The 22,891-nt window shown below is 38.3% G+C and overlaps 5 protein-coding genes across 5 annotated transcripts; 4 read left to right on the top strand and 1 right to left on the bottom strand.

Moving 5' to 3' along the window:
- The first annotated feature begins 82 nt into the window (after window positions 1–82).
- LOC115996658 (protein ABIL1) lies at window positions 83–2,936 on the top strand. Its single transcript, XM_031236009.1, has 9 exons — window positions 83–508; window positions 879–961; window positions 1,101–1,251; window positions 1,330–1,429; window positions 1,542–1,631; window positions 1,721–1,805; window positions 1,929–1,981; window positions 2,075–2,181; window positions 2,395–2,936. Exons 1-9 carry the CDS (start codon window positions 413–415, stop codon window positions 2,557–2,559), a joined length of 930 nt encoding a protein of 309 aa, XP_031091869.1. The 5' UTR covers window positions 83–412; the 3' UTR covers window positions 2,560–2,936.
- Window positions 2,937–6,224: 3,288 nt separating this feature from the next.
- Window positions 6,225–12,339, top strand: LOC115996546. The gene is made up of 14 exons (XM_031235816.1): window positions 6,225–6,857; window positions 6,947–7,033; window positions 7,376–7,485; window positions 7,634–7,684; window positions 7,826–7,997; window positions 8,097–8,414; window positions 8,550–8,753; window positions 9,301–9,777; window positions 9,941–10,150; window positions 10,239–10,427; window positions 10,635–10,798; window positions 10,951–11,103; window positions 11,241–11,319; window positions 11,530–12,339. The coding sequence occupies exons 1-14, from the start codon at window positions 6,420–6,422 to the stop codon at window positions 11,989–11,991; spliced, it is 3,114 nt and encodes a 1,037-aa protein (XP_031091676.1). The 5' UTR covers window positions 6,225–6,419; the 3' UTR covers window positions 11,992–12,339.
- Window positions 12,340–12,409: 70 nt separating this feature from the next.
- Window positions 12,410–14,765, bottom strand: LOC115996547 (rRNA-processing protein FCF1 homolog). Its single transcript, XM_031235817.1, has 9 exons — window positions 14,416–14,765; window positions 14,271–14,336; window positions 14,076–14,181; window positions 13,926–13,968; window positions 13,598–13,670; window positions 13,230–13,317; window positions 12,991–13,047; window positions 12,825–12,903; window positions 12,410–12,709 (listed from the first exon to the last, which is right to left on the bottom strand). Exons 1-9 carry the CDS (start codon window positions 14,484–14,486, stop codon window positions 12,696–12,698), a joined length of 597 nt encoding a protein of 198 aa, XP_031091677.1. The 5' UTR covers window positions 14,487–14,765; the 3' UTR covers window positions 12,410–12,695.
- Window positions 14,766–15,092: 327 nt separating this feature from the next.
- On the top strand, window positions 15,093–19,440 carry LOC115997145 (BAG family molecular chaperone regulator 6). The gene is made up of 3 exons (XM_031236652.1): window positions 15,093–15,256; window positions 15,736–17,485; window positions 17,756–19,440. Exons 2-3 carry the CDS (start codon window positions 15,794–15,796, stop codon window positions 19,256–19,258), a joined length of 3,195 nt encoding a protein of 1,064 aa, XP_031092512.1. The 5' UTR covers window positions 15,093–15,256; window positions 15,736–15,793; the 3' UTR covers window positions 19,259–19,440.
- Window positions 19,441–20,298: 858 nt separating this feature from the next.
- Window positions 20,299–21,539, top strand: LOC115997196. The gene is made up of 2 exons (XM_031236705.1): window positions 20,299–20,382; window positions 20,488–21,539. Exon 2 carries the CDS (start codon window positions 20,573–20,575, stop codon window positions 21,353–21,355), a length of 783 nt encoding a protein of 260 aa, XP_031092565.1. The 5' UTR covers window positions 20,299–20,382; window positions 20,488–20,572; the 3' UTR covers window positions 21,356–21,539.
- Window positions 21,540–22,891: the final 1,352 nt, after the last annotated feature.

Raw genomic sequence — 22,891 nt, 5'->3', positions numbered from 1 at the left:
GATTTTAAAAGAAAGAAGTAGAAAGCATGCCCACTGCCCAGCGCAGAAAGGGACAATCCGTGTGTGGTGTTTGGTCTGAACCTGAGCAAATGAGCATGGACCTCAGCACTTAAAATTAATATCCATCCGCCTACAGTTCAACTACTTTCGCTTGTCGTCTCCCTCGCCGTCCCAGAAATTAAATACGACGTCATTTTCGCTTCCAATGCACTTCCCGGCATTGCTTCCATTGCACACTCGTCAAAGACCCCTCCACCACCGCTTGACCCACCGCTATTGCAACTGCAAACTCTAAACCAACCCCCTTATTCCCTAATCAAACCTTCCCGCATAAATTTTCGCACTCTCTACTTTCCTCAAACATCCATTTCTCGCTCCCTTTTCGTAGAATCTCAATCTCTGCTCCCCCGCGATGGAAGTGGAGCAGCCAAAGCCGCCGCCCAATTCGGCGATGACGTTCGATGAAGTGTCGATGGAGCGAAGCAAGAGTTTCGTCAAAGCCTTACAGGTCAACTTTCTTTCTTTTCTTTTCTTTGAGATCAGATCTGGTTATGCTTGCATATTTTGTGTTCGCGGCCGGGGCTTTGCATTTTTGGTAGTTAACACTTTAATTTCCCATTAAAGTTGAAGTAATCATCATTACTCCTGTTGCTTAATCTATAATGATGATGATGATTTGCTCTTTTCTCTATCTTTATTGTTGATTTTATTTAAGACTAGAACTAGATGTTGGATCCATACTGTAAGTAACTATAAGCTCGGGCTCTGTAGCTTGCCATGGACTAGAAACCGCATTCTCAACTGTTCATTCTCCTCTTGAAGCCACTTTGTTAAGCTAGAAATGGTTGATTACCCCTTTTTTCTATTGCCTGCTTCAGGAACTTAAGAACTTGAGGCCCCAGCTTTATTCTGCTGCTGAATATTGTGAAAAGTCTTACCTTCATAGCGAGCAGAAACAGATGTAAGCCCAAATAACCTCAATCACTCTCACTATCTCAATATGCTAGCTCTTGCTTTGTTTCTCTATCTTGTCTTGCTTATAGTCAGATGAAGTGGGACTTTCTTTTACTTTGGGCTCTAATCTAATGTTTGGGTTTTAGGGTCCTAGAGAACCTAAAAGATTATGCTGTAAGAGCCCTTGTAAATGCTGTTGACCACCTAGGCACTGTTGCATACAAATTGACGGACCTTGTTGGCCAGCAAAACTTAGACGTGTCCACCATGGAGTTGAAGATCACATGTATAAATCAGGTAATTTTGAACGCTCCTCTTAGTCCAAATTTTTCTTGGAAGAATCAATGCACTGAGCTGCTTACTGTTTGTTGTCAGCAACTTCTAACTTGTCAAGCATACACGGAGAAAGAAGGCTTCAGGCAGCAGCAGCTACTAGCCATCATCCCGAGACATCACAAACATTATACATTACCAAGTAGGAGCACTATTTGTCCTTATTTTAAGTACTTGAATACAAGGAGAGTTACTGAGTTGCATATCCTATTTGGCTTTTGTTTTTCTACTTGTTTGATTGATTCCCGAGCTAGATTCTGTCAACAAGAAGGTTCACTTTAGCCCCCATATTCAAATGGATCATAGGCAACATATACAACCCAGAGGCCGTATTTTTCCTTCAGGTAACTGGTTTTTCTCCTCTGTGGATGGTTTATTATGGTGTGGTTTCTCCTGTTCTATTAACAGATCAACTTATTCACCATGACTGTAGGCCCCGCTGCTGCAAAAACTCTTTCATGGCATCTAGCATCAGAAACCACATCGACTTTGAAAGGGGCTTCGTGTGGTTTTGTGAGGTTAGTCTTGGTATTCATTTTTAATCGTGACAATTGGAGTGACTTCCTGACTTTGTATCCAATAGAGTTTCTGGAATCTCTTAAGAGGTTATGATGGAAGTTGATGTTTGCTTGCGTTTACAGTGCTGATGACATAAAAAATTCTGGAAGAACATCTGGTGCATTCAATTTGTTGGGTATGTGATGATCCTATGTTCCTTCCTTACTGCGCATTCATTCTGTTGTAGAATTATCTTGTTTTCATGCATTTGAATTGTATGTTTGAGCAGATGCTGCTGAAGTGGGCAATAGGACAAAAGCCTCACCAGCTTGGTCTAAACCGCCAAGTGTAGGTCCTGGATCAAGCATAGCAACACACACATTGGGTGTCATGCGGGTAATGCTAAATAAATCCACCGTAACTTATATCTGCTACATTTTCCTGACTATATTATGCATTTACAAGTTGCAAGATGCACATGTTTTTCTGCTTTCATTCAAAACGATAGTCTTCTGGGAATTGTTCTATGCATATGATATCTTCACAATGGTAGTACTTTATTTTCTTTGCCCATACAATCAAAGGGAAAATAAAATTTCCTTCTTTCAGGATGCCCTGGATGGCTCTAAACCTATGACTCCATATAGATCGTTTGATAATCCTCCTCCCCCACGCCGGGAGACCACACATGTGCCGACCCGCAGCAAGAGCATGCTATCAGCTTTCTTTGTCAAACAGAAGACACCAAAAGTGAACAGAGACAGACAGAGTTAAATGCCACAGCCACATTAACGAGGGCAGGATCCATGAATCTTCTTTCTTGATCATACGCTTGTTGGTCAATGCGGCACCAATTACCATTACCACTACCATCTCACTCAGTTTATTCTTTTTTGGGGGGAAATAATGTGCAGAAATTATTGTATATTGTGACTGAGGCAGCAAATGATTAATGATGCTTATGTGTTGTGACTTCATTCTACTGTGCAGTACAATGACTGGATTAATCATTTCCATTAAAGCATGCAGTATGAGTAAGGTGTAAGCTAAGCTGAAGCTGGGTGTTAATCCAGGATTGTACTCTTTACCCTGTCTTGTCTTGTAAAACTCACTGCTCACCTATGTATAACATACGCATACATTTACTTTCATATGGCATCTCACTGTTCATTAATTAATATTGTGGTTTAATTTTATGAAAAGATTTTTGAGGTAGTTGGTAACTATGAGTTGTAATGTGGAAGTGGTGGAGCAGTTAGGAGATGTTGAGGTGCTATGTAACTGAAAAAACAATATTTCAAAAAGTATAAATTCTTATGATGGAACTGAGAAGGAGTAAGAATCAAAAGATAGCAATATCGTATCTGACGCATATATATATATATATATATTAGTATTACGTATTTCAATTCCCTCCCTTTACACAAATTAGGCATAGTGAAATTCCGACAATTCATCGGATAGCATTATCCTGTCATTATCGTTCGTTTTGTGCCCTCTATAAAATCACCAACCTAAACATTGCTTTCTTTGCCATGTCATTACTTGCCAGCGCACCTATAATAATATCTTCTATTCTGTGTCGTGGTTTTATTGTTTTTGAGTGTTTGAACCAATAAATAAAAAATATATTTGCTATTTTTTTAATATTCAAATAATTTTAGTTTTACTGGACTAATCTTAAAAGCACAAGACCTCGCTCCTATAGTCACAATAGATGTAAATCATGAGTTGCGCAATCAACTAACCGATTAGACCTTTTTTTCATCTGCGCACAAGGAATCCAATCCACATATTTACTATGGAGTATTTTTAACACATAATAAAAATGCTCAATTCATGATAATCAATAAATACAAATATTTTTAATACTAATGGATCCATAGTAGGCCAATCCAGTTGGGTGGGGATTAGGCAAGCGGTTAGGTAGAGCAGTCGACTAGCCAACGCGATTGCCGGGCGTTGGGAAAATATTCGAAAGATTCGGTCAGAAGATTTGTTCTCAAACTCTCTCCGATTTCCCTTTTTATTTCAAGAAAGGGATTCTTGTATTTTAGGAATGTAATCTAGACCTTATTTGGAGAAAATTAATGGAAGATTCCTAATCCGAATTTGTAAACAATTTCCTTTCCTTTCTTAGGACCAAACGACTATATATAAATACCCTTTGAGGGGAACACTGTAAGGGTTCGATTATTACTTTCTGGCAATAAAACACTTATATTCTTTTATGTACAATTGTGTTGGCAAAATTAACAATTTGATAGGGAATAACTCCGAGCATATGAGTGTAAATCCGCTAGGTACATACTCCATATCCCTTGATGAACATTACCAACCCAACCATGTTCAGGTATTGGCCGACCTGAACCAGTGTTCGGAGTTGTCCCTTTAGGTGATTATTTATTAAGCAACGTCTTTTGAGATCAAATCCAACCTTAGCACTTGGACCGAGACCCCCCCGAACAAGTGCTACTACACAAGAAAATAGATACATCCACTACCACTTTGACCGATCTCATTGTAGATGAACTTGTCAAGAATCATTCTCCACGTAAACCTATTAGAAGTGCCACCAACCTTACCAATACATGCGGGACACGTGCCCGGACATGCCTGGCGATCGACATGTGCTCCCTCACAACCTCTATAAATAACCCATTAAATGTCTATGGGAATGACTTTTGGATTTCTACTAAATCTAATATTAGCTCGGGATCGTCCGACCTACTCTCGTTATTACCCGAGCCCATATACTTTGCCCTAAGATTATATTTAGACATCTTCGTATATCTCCGTGTATTTAACCACATCATAATTAATCAATTACTCTGTACTATTTAACTTAATCTATTAAATTTTTTTAAAAAAATAGAATGTGAGGTAGCATGAGTGATAGATAGCATAGAATTCCCCTGCTGAATGCATGGATAGTGACGTCATTTACATATATTGATAAACACGGCACGCATGATTGATATGATATGATGCTAATTATATATAGAATAGATATATAGAATATATTGGTGGAGGAATATTTATATTTGCTAATAAAAGAGTAAAATACACTCCAATCAATATGTGTAAATTTGGTAAGATGTGCGTTGACTAATTAGAATTTGATCCATTTACGTTACATTACGTTTTTTTTTTTTTTTTTATATCAAAAGAAGAGGGTAAAAACCCATGCTACTGCTAGGAAAACTAAAAAACAGCATCACCCCCATAGTCGGAGGTTCTACGAAGGACCTCTATGCCAATGCAGTCTTCGTGTAACAACGCAACACATTACATTACGTTTCATTCAAAATGAAATTTATCTATTCTTTTTAGAATAACATTTTTTTTAATATTAGAAGAAAATAGGAATGTAAATTTATATGTAAACTAAAACTACTATACAACAATTAAAAAATATTAGACTATTGATTTTATTAATTTTATTACAATTAGTCTAACATAAACATAAAATATGTACACTTATAATTTATTTGAGAAAATAATTGTAAAAAACATGAAAACAATCGCTCTAAATAAAGATTTTTTGTATATATTCTATTAAATGAGAATGCGTTTTCTCATTGTTTCCTCGAAGATTTATATATTTTCAACCTTTGATTATAAATTATTAATAATTGTTATACAGTTTCAAGTGTTGCATTGAATGATGACAATGTACGTTACGTTCATAATGATTTGATAAGTTGATGACTACTTTTGTACTTAACCATTTGCCTATTTCTGAAAAATAACGCTCTTTGAGTATATACAATGTGTTTGGGGACGATGAATGAAGACCTCTCCTCCCCACCCCCTTAGCATATAAAATACGAGGACAAGAATCTCACCATATCAAGGATGAAGACTCTCAATAATCGAATATGAGGACCCTTAGCATATTGAGGAAAAGAACATTGGCATGTTAAAGACGAAGACCCCTAATATACGGAGGATTCTTCTCCCATTCTTTGGTTAAGATGTTTGAATTTTTTTTTTATCTATTTCAAATAATAGACGTGTCTAATTATCAGTTCAAAACTCACAAAGAATTAAGTAATTTTAATATTATTAAAAATGAATTATGATTTTTTTTTGAATAGCTATCAAGGTTTAAATATGAAATTATTTTAACACTGTAATTGCTTTTATGTTATTTCAATATTTAATATTGTAGAACTGTTCATAATACCAAACCATCTCAGAAATGAGAATGTACCTTTAGCATTGCATTTTAGTTATTTTCTTTGTAAAGAATACATAGTCGATACTCCGTACTTGGTACTTGGGAAGAGAAACTACGTCAAATGTATGGTTGACGACCACGGCCACGTCATTAAAGCATCACTATAATTATAAAATGGTATACGTACATATGTATTATACGCCAGAGTCAGAGTAATCGTATATGTATGACTCTATGCATCTATGGCGATTACACGGTGCTTATAAAGCTGATTCTTTTACTGGATAATGAAAAAAGTTACTCTCAATTTACAAGTAGCAGAGGAGCACACACTGCGGAGCTAAAAGAAAGAGACCTTTTTCTTTTATTTTTTTAATTTTTTTTTTTTTCATAATTTCAATCAGTGAGAGTATAGATAGATTGTAGCAAGGAGCATTTGATGGGCGGGTAAATGGGTTCTCTTGAAAGTGGGCCTCCATTGAAGAGAGATCAGCATCACCAGTTTTTGGTCCGTTCTTCATCGGCTTCAGGAGCAAGCAGGCTTCATAGGCTCAGATCGAGATGCACGAGGGTGCTGTTGTTCAAGAAGATTGACTATCTGCAATGGATTTGCACAGTGGGGGTGTTCTTCTTCTTTGTTGTGGTGTTCCAGATGTTGCTGCCCGGTTCATTGGTGGAAAAATCAGAGAATTTCTCGAGGGGTAGTGAAGTGGGGTCTGGGGATTTAGAGTTGTTGAAAGAGCTGGGTGGATTGGATTTTGGGGAAGATGTCAAGTTTGAGCCTTCCAAGCTGTTACATAAGTTCAAGCACGAGAATGGGGCTGACAATGGCACTGCTGGCTCTAGGATACCAAGTAGTTTTGCTTATCGAAAACCCAAACTCGGATTGGTGAGCATTCATATTTTTCTGTCAATTCTTATCCTGGTTGGTATTGTCGGTTGTTAGTTGTTGCTCCACTCATTTGATTCTGTTCGTAGGTTTTTGCTAATATGTTGGCTGATCCATATCAAGTAATGATGCTTAACGTTGCATTAGCCTTGAAGGAAATTGGTTATGAAATTGAGGTAATATTTTTTTTTTTTGTGGCATTACTAATTTTTAGCTTCAGAGTTTATTGGATGGAGAACTATGCCTGCTGTCACTAAAAGAGCATATACTGCCCTGAGATTTACCACATTACTTGTATAATTTTTGCAATATATGAAGTGCATGCTGTGCATTTCTCATTTGTGAATAATTTTGCTACATAGATCAACTTGTGAGTAAAGGGAGCACTGCAGAAAAGCAGAAAGTGCAACTAATCATGGTTTCTTGTTGTTTATATATTCCAGAATTTTGAATGAATAGGGAATGATGTGAGCACAGTAACTTGCTGTTAGACTTATCATTATGTGTTTAAATTCCAGGTGCTTACACTTGAAGATGGTTCTTTACATGATGTATGGAGAGATGCAGGACTTCCTGTTAGCACTATAGAGACTGACGAAAGAATGAAGATCTCCATTGATTGGCTTAAGTAAGTTGCTCTGAGCTTCTAACATTTGAAGAAATTTTTTGTAAGCTTAGTGCTTGAGTTGTTTTTAAAGTTTCGTCAGACAGCCTAATATTTATTGCATCATGAGTTGGACTTCTCCTGATCTTTATTTTATGTATGCTTTTTGCAGCTATGATGCCTTACTTTTGAACTCACTTGAAGTTGTTGGACTATTTTCTTGGTAAGCATCAGCTCCAAATAGTAATCGATCAAAACTTCTAATATGTATTATCTCTTGAAATTGCAAAAGCATTTTCACCATAGGGACTGTGTTGCTTTCTTTTCATCTGTGTAGTTTTTCTTCCAATGATACTTGTTGCAGTCTTATGCAGGAACCTTTTAAGAGTGTACCTGTTATATGGACTATTCAGGAACATGCACTTGCTGCTCAATTGAGGCAATATAAGTCAGGTGGCCAGAATATGCTCGTTGAAAATTGGAGAAAAGTCTTCAGCCGTGCTAATGTTGTTGTGTTCCCAAATTATGTTCTGCCGGTATTATTCCATACACATAATCAGTTATCTTGTATCTTTGGTCTTTCCAGGGTGCATCATTACCATCTAGACCTAACTGTGTTTGGCTGTGCTCTTTAGATGGCATACTCAACGTGTGATACTGGAAACTACTTTGTGATTCCGGGGTCTACTACTGAAGTGTGGGAAGCTGATAATTTTCTGGCTTCACACAAAGATAGTTATCGTGCTAAGATGGGCTATGGATCAGAAGACTTCATTATTGCAATTGTCGGAAGTCAACTTCTTTACAAAGGTCTTTGGCTGGAGCAAGCCCTTGTTTTGCAGGCTTTGCTACCTATTATTCCACACTTGGAAAATGATGGGAATTCTAATTCTCATTTCAGAATTATTGTCGTAGCTGGAGGATCAAATAGTAACTACAGTATGGCTGTGGAGGTAAAGCAAGCAATTTTCTTTGTTATATTTACAAGTTATTGGTAAAGTACGAGGGTTTGACATATATGATAGATTCATTGTTGTTTAGCTACTGTTTGTTCCTATAAGCTGGCTAACTAAAAACTAACTTGGCAGGCAATCGCACAGAACTTGAAATATCCGAATGGAATGGTGAAGCATTTTGCTCCAGATGAAGACACAGAAAGTATCTTGAGTATTGCTGATATTGTGATATATGCATCGTTCCGTGAGGAGGAATCTTTTCCAAGCACTTTGTTAAAAGCGATGCGCTTTGGGAAACCTATAATAGCTCCTGATCTATCAATTATCAAGAAAAATGTAGGGTTCAAACTTAAATTTTCTTTCTGACACACAAATGCATTGTATATTTTAGTTGTGAAATAGATGGATAGCATGTTTTTCGGTGGGGAATTGCTTGAGCCTTGCTAGATACTGTTCCAGTTCAGCTTGAGCTTGCTGTTCAGCTTGAGCTTGCTGATCCTAGAATAATGGAGCTTGAGCCTGGCTAGGCACTTAATTGATTGGCTCAAGTTAAGACCGCATTTAAAAAAATAGAATTAGAGTTTGTTCCCCTTTTGGTAGTTAGCATGCACATATTATTTGTTACTTAAAGATCCATTCCTTATGTGTAATAAGGAAAATAAAAAAGAGTAGCAGTAGCAACTAAGCGAGCTTGATGAGACTGGCTTCCAGAAACTTGAGCTCAGCTTGAACGGGTCTTTAGCCTGAGTTGTCTACTCAGCATTTTTTTTACATGTTAGGTGTATATAATTGTATCCATGGGACATCAACTGTTGATGACGTCTTAACTCCTTGTATTTACTGTCTTTTCAAAAGAAACTGATTGTTTGACAACACTTATCAGATTGATGACAGGGTGAATGGTTATCTTTATCCGAAACAGAATGTTGAGGTTTTAACACAGATAATGGCCCAAGCTATTGCAAATGGTAAATTGTCATTGCTCGCTCGAAATGCTGCATCTATTGGGAAGCAAACAGCTAGGAATGTTATGGTTTCAGAAAGTGTTGAAGGGTATGCTTTGCTATTGGAAAACATTCTTAGGTTTTCATCTGAAGCTGCAAATCCCCAGTCTGTGACTAAGATTCCACTCAAATTGAAATCAGAATGGCAGTGGCATCTTTTTGAAGCAATTGACACAGAACACACTCAGAATAGAACTTGGAGGACCTATATGTCATTGAATAAGCTTGAAAAGCAATGGAATCATACTGAAAAAGAGAGTTCTGTGGCAATGAGTGACACCTTTGTCTATAGCATTTGGGAGGAAGAGAAATATATTCAGATGGCAAATAGGATGAAGCGAAGAGAAGATGATGAGGTGAGTGATGTAGTACTTGTTTCTTTTTCATTCTTCTAGTAGAATATTGAATGCTTGATTAGGAAATTAATTTACAGAACCAAAGCCCTCCCCTCTCCTCCCTTTTTCATGGATTTCATTCTGGAATTTACTTATGTTATCTTACATTTGGATTTTGATGCAGTTGAAGGGCAGAACTGATCAATCTAGGGGAACATGGGAAGAAGTATACAAAAGTGCCAAAAGGGCTGACCGGTCAAAGAATGATTTGCATGAAAGGGATGAAGGGGAGCTTGAAAGGACAGGTCAACCATTGTGCATATATGAACCTTACTATGGGGAAGGAACCTGGCCATTTTTGCAGCATGCATCACTCTATCGTGGACTTGGACTTGTGAGTCACTTTCTTATATATGATTTACCTTTTCTAGTTTATAAATATCTAACGATCTCACATGGTTGCCTGGACTGGCTAACTGTAGTCTACTAAAGGACGAAGACCTGGCTATGATGACATTGATGCACCATCTCGTCTTCCGCTGCTAAATAACCCTTATTACCGAGATGTCCTTTATGAATTTGGAGGCTTTTTTGCAATTGCAAATCGGATAGATCGCATTCACAAAAATGCTTGGATAGGCTTCCAATCCTGGAGAGTGACAGCAAGAAAGGTTTGTTAACTTTCCCCATTTGTTTTCTTTTCAATCTCTTGGTTGATTCTTGCTTTGAGGAACATTGTTTGTGACCTGAATCAATAAGGTAGCTGTTTGACTACTGCCTACTGGGGGTGAAAGAATATGTATTGAAATATATTGTTGAAAACAACTGATATTGGGTAATCTATGTAAAATGATGTTCTTAACTTGGGTTATAAACAGGGATCTTTGTCTAAGATGGCAGAAACAGCATTGTTGGATGCTATTGAAGCGCGAAGATATGGCGACACTTTATTCTTTTGGGTTCCTATGGACATGGATCCAAGAAACCCACAGAAACAGGATTTCTGGTCATTCTGTGATGCTATTAATGCAGGAAATTGCAAGTAAGATTCAACATGTTAGTTTTCTTTCCTCATACACCACCCACAGAGCAAAAGAAAAGAAAAGGAGATTTTCCCCTATATTTGTGAGAATTCATTCTTGGAAATCTTTCCATCTATATGTGTGAGCTTAGTTGTTTCTTGCTTTGTTGAAGGTTTGCCTTCTCTGAGGCTATGAAGAAGATGTATGGAATTAAACAAAATATAAGCACTCTTCCTTCAATGCCTGCCGATGGAGGCACATGGTCTGTCATGCACAGTTGGGTTTTACCAACCAGATCTTTCCTGGAGTTTGTAATGTTCTCAAGGTTTGGGGCTTGTGTTTTTTTGCCTCTGCACTCTGCAGGGCATAATTGATCCTTTACTACATTTCACCTGACCTGAATAGAGTTTGTGTGTCAACTAGTCATATCTGTCAGATAAATGATGCGCTCATATTTTGCAGAATGTTTGTGGATGCACTCGACTCGGAATACTATGATGTGCATCATCAGAGTGGATATTGCCATCTGAGTTTAGGCAAGGTAACTTCAATTTTCAATTGCTGACTAGAAATTTTATGCCTAGGCAAGGCAACCCTGTTTTAAAAAAAAAAAAAAAAACCATAATAGAACTTAGCATTAAGAAGGCAAGAACCACTGGTTAAAAGAAAGATATCATATGTAAGATAGATACTGACTGAGCTTGAGTATTTTATTATTGTATGTCATTGATTCTACTGCCTTGCCTAGCAGGACAAGCATTGCTATTCTAGGATGCTAGAGTTGCTTATAAATGTATGGGCATACCATAGTGCCAGAAGAATGGTATATGTGGATCCGAAGAATGGGTTGATGGAAGAACAACACAAACAGAAGAGTCGGAAAGGTCATATGTGGGTGAAATGGTTCCATTACAACACTCTTAAGAGCCTGGATGAAGAGCTGGCAGAGGTGTTTGATTCCGACCGCCCAAAAAAGCGGTGGGTATGGCCATCGACGGGGGAAGTTTTCTGGCAAGGAATCTTGGAGAAGGAGAGGAATCAAAGGAATAAAGAGAAAGAGAAAAGGAGGCAACAGAGCAGGGATAAGATCTCAAGGATTAGAAAACGGAGTCGTCAAAAAGTGATAGGGAAATACGTGAAGCCTCCACCAGAGCCAGAGGGGGACACACAAAATTTAAACGCAACACAAGCTGCAGTACAGCATTTGCTATAGCATCATCATCCTCATCCTGCTTATATATAAGTAGTCATTGTCTAAAGTTAGTCTGATTTCATAAAATTAGTTTTTTTTTTTTTGCATTTTAGCCACTACCATTTTTTCATTTTTGAGCAGAAAGTTGGCCAAGTTAATCCGAGTGAGAAGTTTCTTGAGCCATCACCAATGCTAAAAAAAAAAGAAACTACACACTCATTTCAGATATTATTTATTCATATTCCCACTTTGGATTTACTGCTAATGGGTGTGTCATGTGTGTGAGACCTTTATAGATTCCGATGCTTCTGGTCTGTACTCTAGTGTAGCCTGTATGTTAAACTGTTAATGTTAACCCTCCCTTGATTACATTATTAATAATAATCCCTTCCCCTTCTATGGGGCCGGGCCTTCTCTCCATAACAATGCAATTCCAAAGTGGCACATAATACTATCTTCAACCATAAAATAATACTATAATGATTATACATGACAGTGTGGTAGCTTCAATCAAAGCCGTAAAGCTACCAGGTCCGGTACTACTACCAAAATTGTTACAATGGAGGAACTAATGAAATTGCTAGAGTATGAATTTTGAAACAAAATTTCATGCCAAATAGTATCTATTCCTTGCTCCTCTCTGAAGTTTGTTTCTTGGGGTAGAGATGCTTGATCATGTATTTAGCTAGCCAGTTACAGCTCGCAGCCAGATTGACAGATTACCATTACGTTCTTGGAGCTGCACCAACAAAGATGAGGAATCATCAGATGAGAGATCATTGATGGAAAATACTATATGTATATATATGCATGAGCATTACAGTTATAGCACTGGAAAGAGATTTTAGTCTTACCTCCACCAATTGTTGCTTCAGGCATCCGTTCAATTGAGTATTTATGTTGAGTGATATACATGATTGGTACACCAGGTATCTGATTGTCAAACAGTGTAAAACATCATATCACTAAGAGAAAGAACAATAAAATAAAATCAGCAGTTAATTGCATATTACTACTTACCTTACGGATCCTTCGCTTCAAATCTCGATCACACGTTGCAACAATATAGCACTTATGCTATTAAAACCAACAGAAGGAATGGAAAATCACATAACAAATCATAAAGAATGCTAGGAAGAGTAATTAACAGTCTCCAACAGGAATATGCATTATAGACAGACTAGAGATAACACCAATTCAGTGTAGTGGAGATATGAATATTTCAAAAGAAGGAAAAATAGAAGAAGAAAATATTATACCTGGGTAACCCTATCAACAAGACAGTCATCAGCATAAGTTCCTTTATGAGTACAAGGAAGCCTTTCAAAACGAGGATCCTTGGCAATTCTTTAGTGTGGGTAGAAAACACAATGCAGAAAAGAGAGGAGATCAATTAGTACACAACACATAAACACATAACAATTATTATCAATATATCAATCATTACAAGTAGAATCAGTGTGCTTAATTTCAGAATAACCATGCCTTTGATTCCCTCTTAACTGCAATTTCTCCTTCCAAGGCATTACTTTGTACTATACTAACCACAATATTGTTTTATTCATCACCAAGACACCAACAAAGTATACAGTTGTGAATTGGATCAATAAGAAGACTAACAAAATACCTGAGGGCAACTCGGTATTTTTGACCCAGCTTCTCAAGCTCAGCCATCACACAGTCAGTAATACAAGGAGTGCCTGAGGAAATAACACAACAACAAAATGTGCGTAAGCTCTATTGTGAGTGAATATGAAAGAACCAATTTTGTTCCATGACTCTATGATACTGCAAGAAAACTATGCACTTCTTTCCAAAGGTGAGAGGTGAATAGGAAAATGCACTAGATTAAGTAGAAATTTAAAACTAGTTTTAGCACTACAAATAATGAAAAAGTAAACCACGCAAAAGAGAGAAATTGAGCTAAATGGAAAGAAGACATAGTAGTTACTTACATTTTGCATACAAGCAATCCATCATTCCTTTCTCCAAATCCAACTAAACACGAATTTAGAGTTGGTTAGCCTTCCAGTAAAAGTAATCACTTGTTAAAGCTATAAAATTTTCACAAGGGTATGAAGATTAGAATGGATTCGAAGACTCACTTTATTCTGAATGGAGAAATTGATAAAGTTGGTATCGACCAACACTCTATAAGGGGGTCCCAAGGCAGTGTTATACTTGAAGAAGAGGGCAGAAGAAACATAAGGCCTACAACACATAACAAATACCAGCTCAATATTCAGCACTACGGATGTAAATTAACCATATTATGTGTGTGCGAAAAGAAAGATGCTTACACGTTCCGCGGAAGCTTCTCTGTGCTCAAATCTTTCTTCTTTGGGTTCAATACCTCCTCTTTATGCCTGAAAGCCAGAAAAAACAATCAATACAGCACAAATTAAGTAAAATGCATATATATAGAAAAAGAGAAGGCAAGCTTACTGTTTGATAGCTTTATGAGTCACAATTTTCTTCATGACGGCGAATTTGGGGGTCTTCTTAGCTTTTCCCATTGTGCGATCACAGTTGTTCGGAGTTCAGTGACTTAGTGAAGCAGAGCCACAGAGGGATGACTGGCTGAGGTGAGGTCCGCAGAGCCACTGAGTGCCTGAGTCCCGTAAGGTGATGCTGAGACGGCACAGTCGATGAAGCGAGGTCTGACCGTCTGAGGATGTGAGGTCTGAGGAGCGAGGGCGGAGGCCGGAGGGCGTGAGGCGCAAAGGCGGTGAGAGACGGATGAGAAGTGGTGAACCGTCGTCTGTGGAGAATCAGAAGCCAAGAGCCCGAGAACGGAATAAGGGATTAGGGATTAGGGCTATGCTATATGTTGGATCTTTGTAATGGGCCTTTATCGGTTGGACTTTAGCGGTTGGACCTTTCTATCGGGAGTCCAATGTTTTGGGCTTATTTTCTCTTTTGGGCCCAATAGGCCTGATTTTTCTAGAATTTAACCGTAGTTTCCAGTTACGCCGCATCATCATTTTCACTGGACCCACCGAGTTCACCAAATATCTAGACAGACAGTTGGAACCCGCGAAACGTCTCGAAACCCGTAGAAAGCGTTCCCAGCTAACCCGCCACCCTATATAATACAAATAGCATCTCAAAGGAATTTCAGGAAAAAAAAAAAAAAAATCAAAGGTACTGATCAGATAAACAACTGCTCTCCGATTTTTTCTCTTTTTTTTTTTTTTTGGTTGGTGGATCGATTTGAGCTGACAACTGAGTCATCTGGATTCGTGGAACAGATTGGTGGTGTTTGTTTTTTAGCTTTTTACACACTGTAAGTATATCCTAGCCAACCTCATACCTGTTTCTTCTGTTCATCTTTTAGTTATTTGTTCTTCATTTGAGTTTAATAATTGTGATGTTTGCTGTGTAATGTAGGTGTTGCTTAAGATTCAGATGGTGATTTTAGTATTTGCATTTGGTGACTAAAAACGGTTTTTAATCCAAACCAGCAAAGTTAATTTTAAATTTTTTAGAAAGATTTGTATAATAATAAAATGGAGAAGTAATATTCAGCTAATTATTTGGTGATCTTGTATAAAGCTCCTGACTGACATCCAGGAAATTGGATTAGAGCTCAACTTATTAGTGGATTGTGGAATATTATTTTCACTGCTATATTTTTGAAGTTGAGTGTTTATTTACTACATATATGCCTCTTTAATAATATATCCTTTTGCCCAATGCCCTGAATGTTTGTCTCTCTTAAACAACTACATACAGTACTAACCAAGTTTCCTTTTTTCTTGACAGTTGATTTCTGATTTGCTTGACATCTGAAGGACAATCATACTATTGTGTGAAAAGGTGGATGGATTCATATTCATACCCATACCATAGGAATCAAATGATGTCTGTCCCATATTATTGTCCAAGCGGTCAAATTGGCAGGCCTCATTTGAAAGTGGACCCAGCTACATCCATGGTGCCTTGTGAATTTTGGCCGTTTCAGTTTGGTGGCAATCAAGGCGGCTATGCATATCCAGAATTCCATGGCTGCTATTATCAACCTCAACCAAGCTGCTGTGCTTTCAGACCTCCTTATCCTTATGCTGCTGCACCTCATCATTGTCATGGCACTTATTCTGCCTATCCAGGATTTTATCCTGTTCATTATGCACCTCCTCCGCCATATTTTTCAACAGATCAGCCACGTTATGAATTCGAAAAGAATTTGCCCACCACAGAACATCATCATTGCTGTGTCTGCCCAAACCATTCTTGTAAGCAGAGTGACAAGAAGAGTGTGAAAATTGTGGAACATGATGAGGAGGACATTGATAGGAAAAATGCTGATGAGGCCACCATGGCTCCTATCCCGAATCATCCTTATCCAGTTGTTTGGCTTCCATATGGTGGTGACATGAGGAGAGAGCACACAAAACCTTACAAATCAGAACATGAGGAACGGAAGGAAGCTTATCAGGCCAAGCCCTCTCATGATTTGGAATCATCTGAACAACCAAAAATTTTGAGGAATGGTTGGCCACCTTTGAACATGAAGAGGTCTGAAGGAATTAAGAAAGGGGAAGACTTGCAAACAAACAGTGTACAGAAACAAGATGATAATAGCATGTCCTTTCCATTTCCAATAATCTGGATGCCTTACCAACCAGAAAATACTGGAAAGGTGGAAAGGCAAGAGAGTGATTTTGGTCAAAATCCTCCTGATCAGAAATTGGCTTCCCACATTGAGTCCATGCACAAGGATGAAGATGATAAGAACAACAACTCTATGCAAAATGAGGTTACTGGAAATAATGTAAAGAAGATCATTCCAGTAAAGCAATTGGAAGAGAATGACATGAAGAAGGGGTCTTCAGAAGAAAATGGTGTTAAAAAATTATCTTCTCCCAAAAAGCCATCTAAGCTAGCTCCTGTTTGTCTAAGGGTTGATCCCTTGCCAAGGAAAAAAGGCAGTTCAAGATCTCCTAGTCCTCCAGGTGGCAAAGGGAAATCACAGGATATGCCAAAGGACAAACCTCCCGTCTCATTGAATGGGGAGATCAGTGAAAGAAAATGCGGACTTCCAGACAGGGCTAGCGAGGTGGAGGAAAGTAAGTGCAGGACAAAAACAACAAAGGTAACTGAAGGGACAACCCAAGGGGATGAACAGAAAGATTTGAATGTTGGTTGCACTAATTCTACAAGACCAAGTGATAACCAAATAGGGAATGGTGGAGTTGAATCTCCTTTTGAGCCAGAAAAGAAATGTCCAGGGGAAAGTATACAATGTGATAACACAGAAGGTCAGATAAAAAAACAATTGTCAGAAGATGAGGCAGCTGCAGTGATCCAGTCTGCATATCGTGCTTATGAGGTGCGTAAATGGGAGCCTCTGAAGAAATTAAAGCAAATAGCCAGTGTGGGAGAAAAAGTTGCTGAGATAAGAGGTCAGATTCAGGCTTTGGAGCATTCTCCAGACAAGCTGGTTGATAACAAGCAGAAAAATGTGATTTCAGAGACAATAATGAGCCTTCTGCTGAAGCTTGATACAATTCAGGTATAAAAACTGAGTGCACAATGAACTGTTACATTTTTTTGGTTTTCTACTGCAAATTGAACCTTTCATGCCTGTTTGAAGATTTTTAGAATCATTCAATTGTTTGATTTTTTAACAGTAATAGGTTTAATCCTTCCAATGATTTTGAAATGCTGAGTTTTTAGAATTGCTACAGTCACTATTTCCTCTTCATTAGTTTGTTATGGTGAATTAAGTGTTTATTGCATGTTCATGAGACAGTTACTGAATTGTCTCTGATATCTTGTGTAGGGTTTGCACCCAACTGTCAGGGACATTCGGAAATCAGTGGCTAGAGAGCTTGTTGGTCTGCAGGAGAAGCTGGATTCTATTCCTGATAGTAGCCCACAGGTAGTAACTGAACAGCCTTTAACAGCTAAACATACTGAGGATACTATGAGGGTACATCAACATGGGAATGTTACAGTCGCGCAAAATCATCATGACACCAACATAATGGAGCAATGTGAAGAACGCCCTCTGCCAGTGGAAAATTCACAAAGTATGGTGGTGAATGGGCAAGGCGGGGAAAATGAACAGATTGATGAGATTTTTGGTGAGAGTCAACCAACATCCAAGGAATTGGAAGTGAAAGAAGAGATATCGGAGCATGAACAGTGTGTTTCATCTCCACATAGTCAAACAGAAGAGCTGACTTACTGTGATGTGGAGGAGATGGGTACTACATCTAAAGAGATGGATGGGCATGTCAAGGATCTGGTAGATTTATCCCAAGAAGAGCACAATTTGCCCAAACAAATGGACCATGATGTGAAGGAAGTGGCAGAGGTTAATACAGAATTCTCACAAGAGATCATTACCAGTTGTGTAGAGCAGCAGGTGACACAAACACCACCTGGTGCGCTTGATGAAGAATCCGAATCTCTAGCGTCTGCACAGACAGCAACTACAGGGAATACCAAGATGCCACAAGATGAAGCAAGCAGAGGCCTTGAAACAGAACCCTTGATAAAAGAAAGTATAGATATGGCAGAGCAATTACTCCCTATCAATTCAAATATGGGATGTGAGGAAAAAGAGGTGCAGGATGGTAACAGTTGTCAAAGTGCTGCACCTAAACCCTATGGAATCACTGTCGAAGCACAAGTTGAAGATGAGGGAGTCCTGAATGAGGTTGCGGAGTTAGTCGAGCTTAATGATAATGGTAGAATTGAGGAACATCATGGGAGTCTCGTCAAAGGAGAGACAGATGAATTATCTTCAACACAGCAACAAGAAGTGATAATGGAGAGTGATGGGACCACCACAAAAGTAAACGAGGCAGAGGAACTAGTTGAAGTGCCAGTGCAGAAAACTAAGGGTGAAGTTGACAAAGACCCTGAAAGTATTGATTTGAAGCCTAGAGAATTGGAAGTGGATGATCGAAAGCTCCAGGAGGAGAATGTTGCAGAATCAGGCAGCAGAGATGGCAAAGAAACTGTCAATGCAATTGGTGAAGTTGAAAATACTGATTGGTCAATGTGTTCCGAAGCAAATGAGCAGCCAATGTCGCCTACTGGCAGCCAGATTTCCATTCAAAGTGAAGATAGTGGCAGAAAACTAATTGAGGAAAATGAAAAGCTAAGGAAGTGTTTGGAGAAAATGATTGAATCCGGAAAAGAGCAACTGACAACTATATCTGCTCTCTCTGGAAGAGTGAAGCAACTTGAGAGGAAATTGTCCAGGAGAAAGAAACTGAAGATGCGAAAATGTAGAGCAGCACAAGTGAAAAATGATGTGTCCCAAGTTATGTAAAGAGAGAAATCTGGTGTGTTGTTGTTGTTGTTGTTTTTTTCTTGGAGCATGTAGTTGTGCAGAATAGTTTCAGTCTTTTCTGTATGACTGTATGCAGTCCTTGTGTTAATTAAATAAATAATCCTTTTTAAAAAAATACTAGTACAAATTAATGAGGTGCGATTTGTGAAGTTTCTGCTAAACACAGTGTTCTGCCTGCCATGTCCAATTCCTTTTTTTTTCTTGAAATTTTATGATATACGCAACATGTCTTAAATTTTTCCATGGAAACTCAAAACTTATAAAAGTAGAAATATAGCCTATTTCTTATTAAAATTTGGGTCACACTTGTGTGAGACCGTTTCACGAATCCTTATTCGTGAGACGGGTCGGGTCGGGTCAAAGTACCATGTAAATGTCATACTTATATGTGCAAATCTCACACTTATATGCTCAAACATAACACTAATCAAAAATACAATTTTTGTTACTTATAAGAGAAAAAGTAATACATTTTTCATAATAAGTAATGTTGACAAGTGACTCTCACTTATAAGGGCAAATATAATATTTTGAGAAAAATATAATACTTTTAAATAAAAGTATTGTATTTTAACTTAAAAGTATTACATTTACCCTAATAAGTAACAAAAATTTTATTTCTGATTAAAATTACATTTGAACATATAAGTATGACATAACACATATAAGTGTTACATTTGCACCTTGACCCGACCCGTCTCATGGTGAGACGGTCTCACACACGTTTTTGCCTTAAAATTTAAATTCAAACATTTAGAAATTGTTAAGCTAGGGGTGAATAATTAATTAAATTTTTTTGAATACATTAATTAATTAATATAATTATAAATAAAAATAAATAAAAATGTTTTGCCATTAATCAGAGTTGAATATATTATGACGTATTTAAGATCGCATTCACAGTTAAAGCTTGTCATGAAATATTAACGGAATAACGAATTTAACGACTGCGCTCAACGGTTTAAAGGCTGCGCTACTTTAGGCCTTTCTTTCTTTCTTGTGCTACTCTTCCGTATTCCCCGCTTATTGCAGACCAAAGAGCGCAGCGCTTCCACATTTCACTTTCTTCGCTCGCCTCCTCCGATCCCTCAGAAGTCAGAAAGGTCTCATGCATCTTCCGTTTCTTGATGAATTTCTACGTACTTTTTTTTTTATATATATAAATACAATTAGTAGTTAGAAATGGTTCCTTTAATTTCTTGTATCAGAGAGGCAATTTAATGGAGTTGGAAATGCGTATAAAGCTGTGAATTTCGCACACATACACACAGAGTGAAAGAAAGAGAGATCGAGATGAGGATGGAGGAGGAGACTCACATTCTGGAGATTCACTTGATCTCTGCTCAAGGTCTGAAGGCGCCAAGCGCTAACCTGCGCCGAATGCAAACATACGCTCTCGCCTGGGTGGACTCCTCCGCCAAGCTCAGAACAAGCGTGGACCGATTTGGCGGAGAAAACCCCACCTGGAACGACAAGTTCCTCTTCCGAATCTCACCCGACTTCATCTCAAGTGAAACCTCCGGCGTCACCTTCGAGTTCTACGCCGTCGCCTGCATTAAGGATATTCTCGTCGGATCCGTCCGTTTCCTACTCAGCAGCTGCCCCACTGCAGTCCAGGCATCCGCCGGAACTCCGGCCTTCATAGCCGCCCAGATACAACGCCCTTCTGGAAGATTCCACGGCGTCCTCAACATCGGAGCCGCTGTCTACAAAGCTACCAAGTTGGATCGTGCAATGATGAACGGAGTGCCGGCAACTTCTTTCCGCGACTTGATGGGGAAGAAAGAAAACCTCCTCCGCCGTAACCGACGCCTGAGCGACATCGGATCCAAGCGAAGCAGCCATAGATCATCCAATGGAGACTCAACCAATTCTTCTTTATCGTCATCATCTTCCAATTCCTCCAGCAGTTGCTCCTCAGCGACAGATGCGGGAAAGAAAGAGCTTGGATCAGACGGTGGGGGAGGAGGCTTGCTGTGTGGACTAATGATGCAGAGAAGATTCAGTTTCTGTCCGTTGGATCAGAACATGATGCGGATTGCGGAGTGGGCCGACTCTCTTGAGAAGAAGCAATGAGCAGCCCACTCTATATCGGCCCAATTTTACTGCAAATTTGCCATAGCCCAATGGCCCGAGTAACCAAATTGCTAAACTTTACAACCAAGTGAGATGGAGTTGAACTACATACTTTTCTTTGTTTAAGCTCTCTATTGCCTTAAATTCTAGCTTATATAGTTGCATTATATTGAAAAATTAAGGATTAGCGCTGCGTTTAATGCATAATAATTAAGCACAGCTAGTCAGCTACTGAGAAAGGTGAAGTGATTTGAGTGGGCAATAAATTAAAATCCCCGGGCAGGGCAGGCCACCCATCAAATCAACACAAAATGGAGAAGGCGGCTAGGCAGGCCAGGCCGGCATGCCAAAGCAAACAAATTAATAAAGATGGATCGGAGATTATTAGTATATAGTGATGAAGCAACCATATCTGGGAAAGACCCCGCATATCACAACCACCAAATACTCTCATCCGTCTCAATCACACATATATACATCCTATGCTTAATAATAATCACTACTCTACTTTGCTTATACCTGCCCTTACTTGCACACCTACACTTCCAACCACCACTTATATAATATATATACAATTGTATTTACACTGCACTACATGTCAGTCATATTAAATTGTGTATGTGCTACGATTTTGAGTCTGTATAAATTAAATTATATTTATGATGACATAATATATGTAATTTATGACTGTCATTTAAGATTTTAATGTAAAGTATGTTAACGATAATTACACCAAAGAAAGAATGGGAAATAATAATATTAATAGTATTATTGTGCTTGAGTATAGGAGGGCATGGCAGGTGGTAGCTAGCACATGCAGGCAGGCAGCACAAAGTGAGAACTGAGTCAGGAGGAGTCGGCCAATATGCACCCAAAAAAAAAAAAAAGTTGGCTGGCAAGAGGGGTTACCAACTTTACATTTGTATACTATTACTATACTATAGTGGCCTCCCCACTAATCACCTTGCTTCAATTGTGTGCTTTTCACTCCTTTTCCTTTGCTTGCTTACAATGCAACTAACACGTACACCCTTTTTTGTTTCTTTTTCCACCCAAAGTCAATGCCACTTCCATGGATCCAATACCCCTCCAGCTCCATTCCATTTCCATTATAAATATATATTTTATATCTTCAATTCAATTCTCACCCTCTCATTGTATTTAATTAATTACCAAATGAAAACAATAAAATAAACAAAATATTGCATGTTCAAACAACAATCAGCTTAATTAACCAGAGATTTTGTGTTGGATCGAGTTTTTAGATGCATTTACCTTAAAATTTATGAGGGAGTGTTTTGTCATCATTTGATTGATGTTTTACTATAGTTTCAATATGTAAGAGTCTTGTGTACCCTAACTGAAAAAATGTGTGATCTAACCAAAAAAAAAAAAAAAAAAAAAAAAAACAAAGCAATCCCTTGATGCATGCATGATATACTCACATCACAAGTGCATGCATGATATGCTTTTTCAGGCTACCACAACAAAAGGCACGTTGTAACATGCATTTTCTATTTCATGCCTTGCTTAGCT

Source organism: Ipomoea triloba, chromosome 11, assembly GCF_003576645.1.
Source record: "Ipomoea triloba cultivar NCNSP0323 chromosome 11, ASM357664v1".
Classification (NCBI taxonomy): domain Eukaryota; kingdom Viridiplantae; phylum Streptophyta; class Magnoliopsida; order Solanales; family Convolvulaceae; genus Ipomoea; species Ipomoea triloba.
Note: the sequence above shows the minus strand (reverse complement) of the source record. Positions and strands in the feature narration are given on the sequence as shown.

Excerpts from the sequence above, each read along its gene's own strand:
- LOC115996546 (XM_031235816.1), top strand. The coding sequence starts at position 6,420 with ATGGGTTCTCTTGAAAGTGGGCCTCCATTGAAGAGAGATCAGCATCAC. Across the intron at positions 6,858-6,946 it reads GAAAACCCAAACTCGGATTG|GTTTTTGCTAATATGTTGGC; the intron begins GTGAGCATTCAT and ends TTCTGTTCGTAG. Across the intron at positions 10,151-10,238 it reads TCTATCGTGGACTTGGACTT|TCTACTAAAGGACGAAGACC; the intron begins GTGAGTCACTTT and ends GGCTAACTGTAG.
- LOC115997196 (XM_031236705.1), top strand. The coding sequence starts at position 20,573 with ATGAGGATGGAGGAGGAGACTCACATTCTGGAGATTCACTTGATCTCT.
- LOC115996658 (XM_031236009.1), top strand. The coding sequence starts at position 413 with ATGGAAGTGGAGCAGCCAAAGCCGCCGCCCAATTCGGCGATGACGTTC. Across the intron at positions 1,430-1,541 it reads CAAACATTATACATTACCAA|ATTCTGTCAACAAGAAGGTT; the intron begins GTAGGAGCACTA and ends TTCCCGAGCTAG. Across the intron at positions 2,182-2,394 it reads ACACATTGGGTGTCATGCGG|GATGCCCTGGATGGCTCTAA; the intron begins GTAATGCTAAAT and ends TCCTTCTTTCAG.
- LOC115996547 (XM_031235817.1), bottom strand. The coding sequence starts at position 14,486 with ATGGGAAAAGCTAAGAAGACCCCCAAATTCGCCGTCATGAAGAAAATT. Across the intron at positions 13,969-14,075 it reads ATTTCTCCATTCAGAATAAA|TTGGATTTGGAGAAAGGAAT; the intron begins GTGAGTCTTCGA and ends ATTCGTGTTTAG. Across the intron at positions 13,671-13,925 it reads GGATTGCTTGTATGCAAAAT|GCACTCCTTGTATTACTGAC; the intron begins GTAAGTAACTAC and ends TTATTTCCTCAG.
- LOC115997145 (XM_031236652.1), top strand. The coding sequence starts at position 15,794 with ATGGATTCATATTCATACCCATACCATAGGAATCAAATGATGTCTGTC. Across the intron at positions 17,486-17,755 it reads TGAAGCTTGATACAATTCAG|GGTTTGCACCCAACTGTCAG; the intron begins GTATAAAAACTG and ends TATCTTGTGTAG.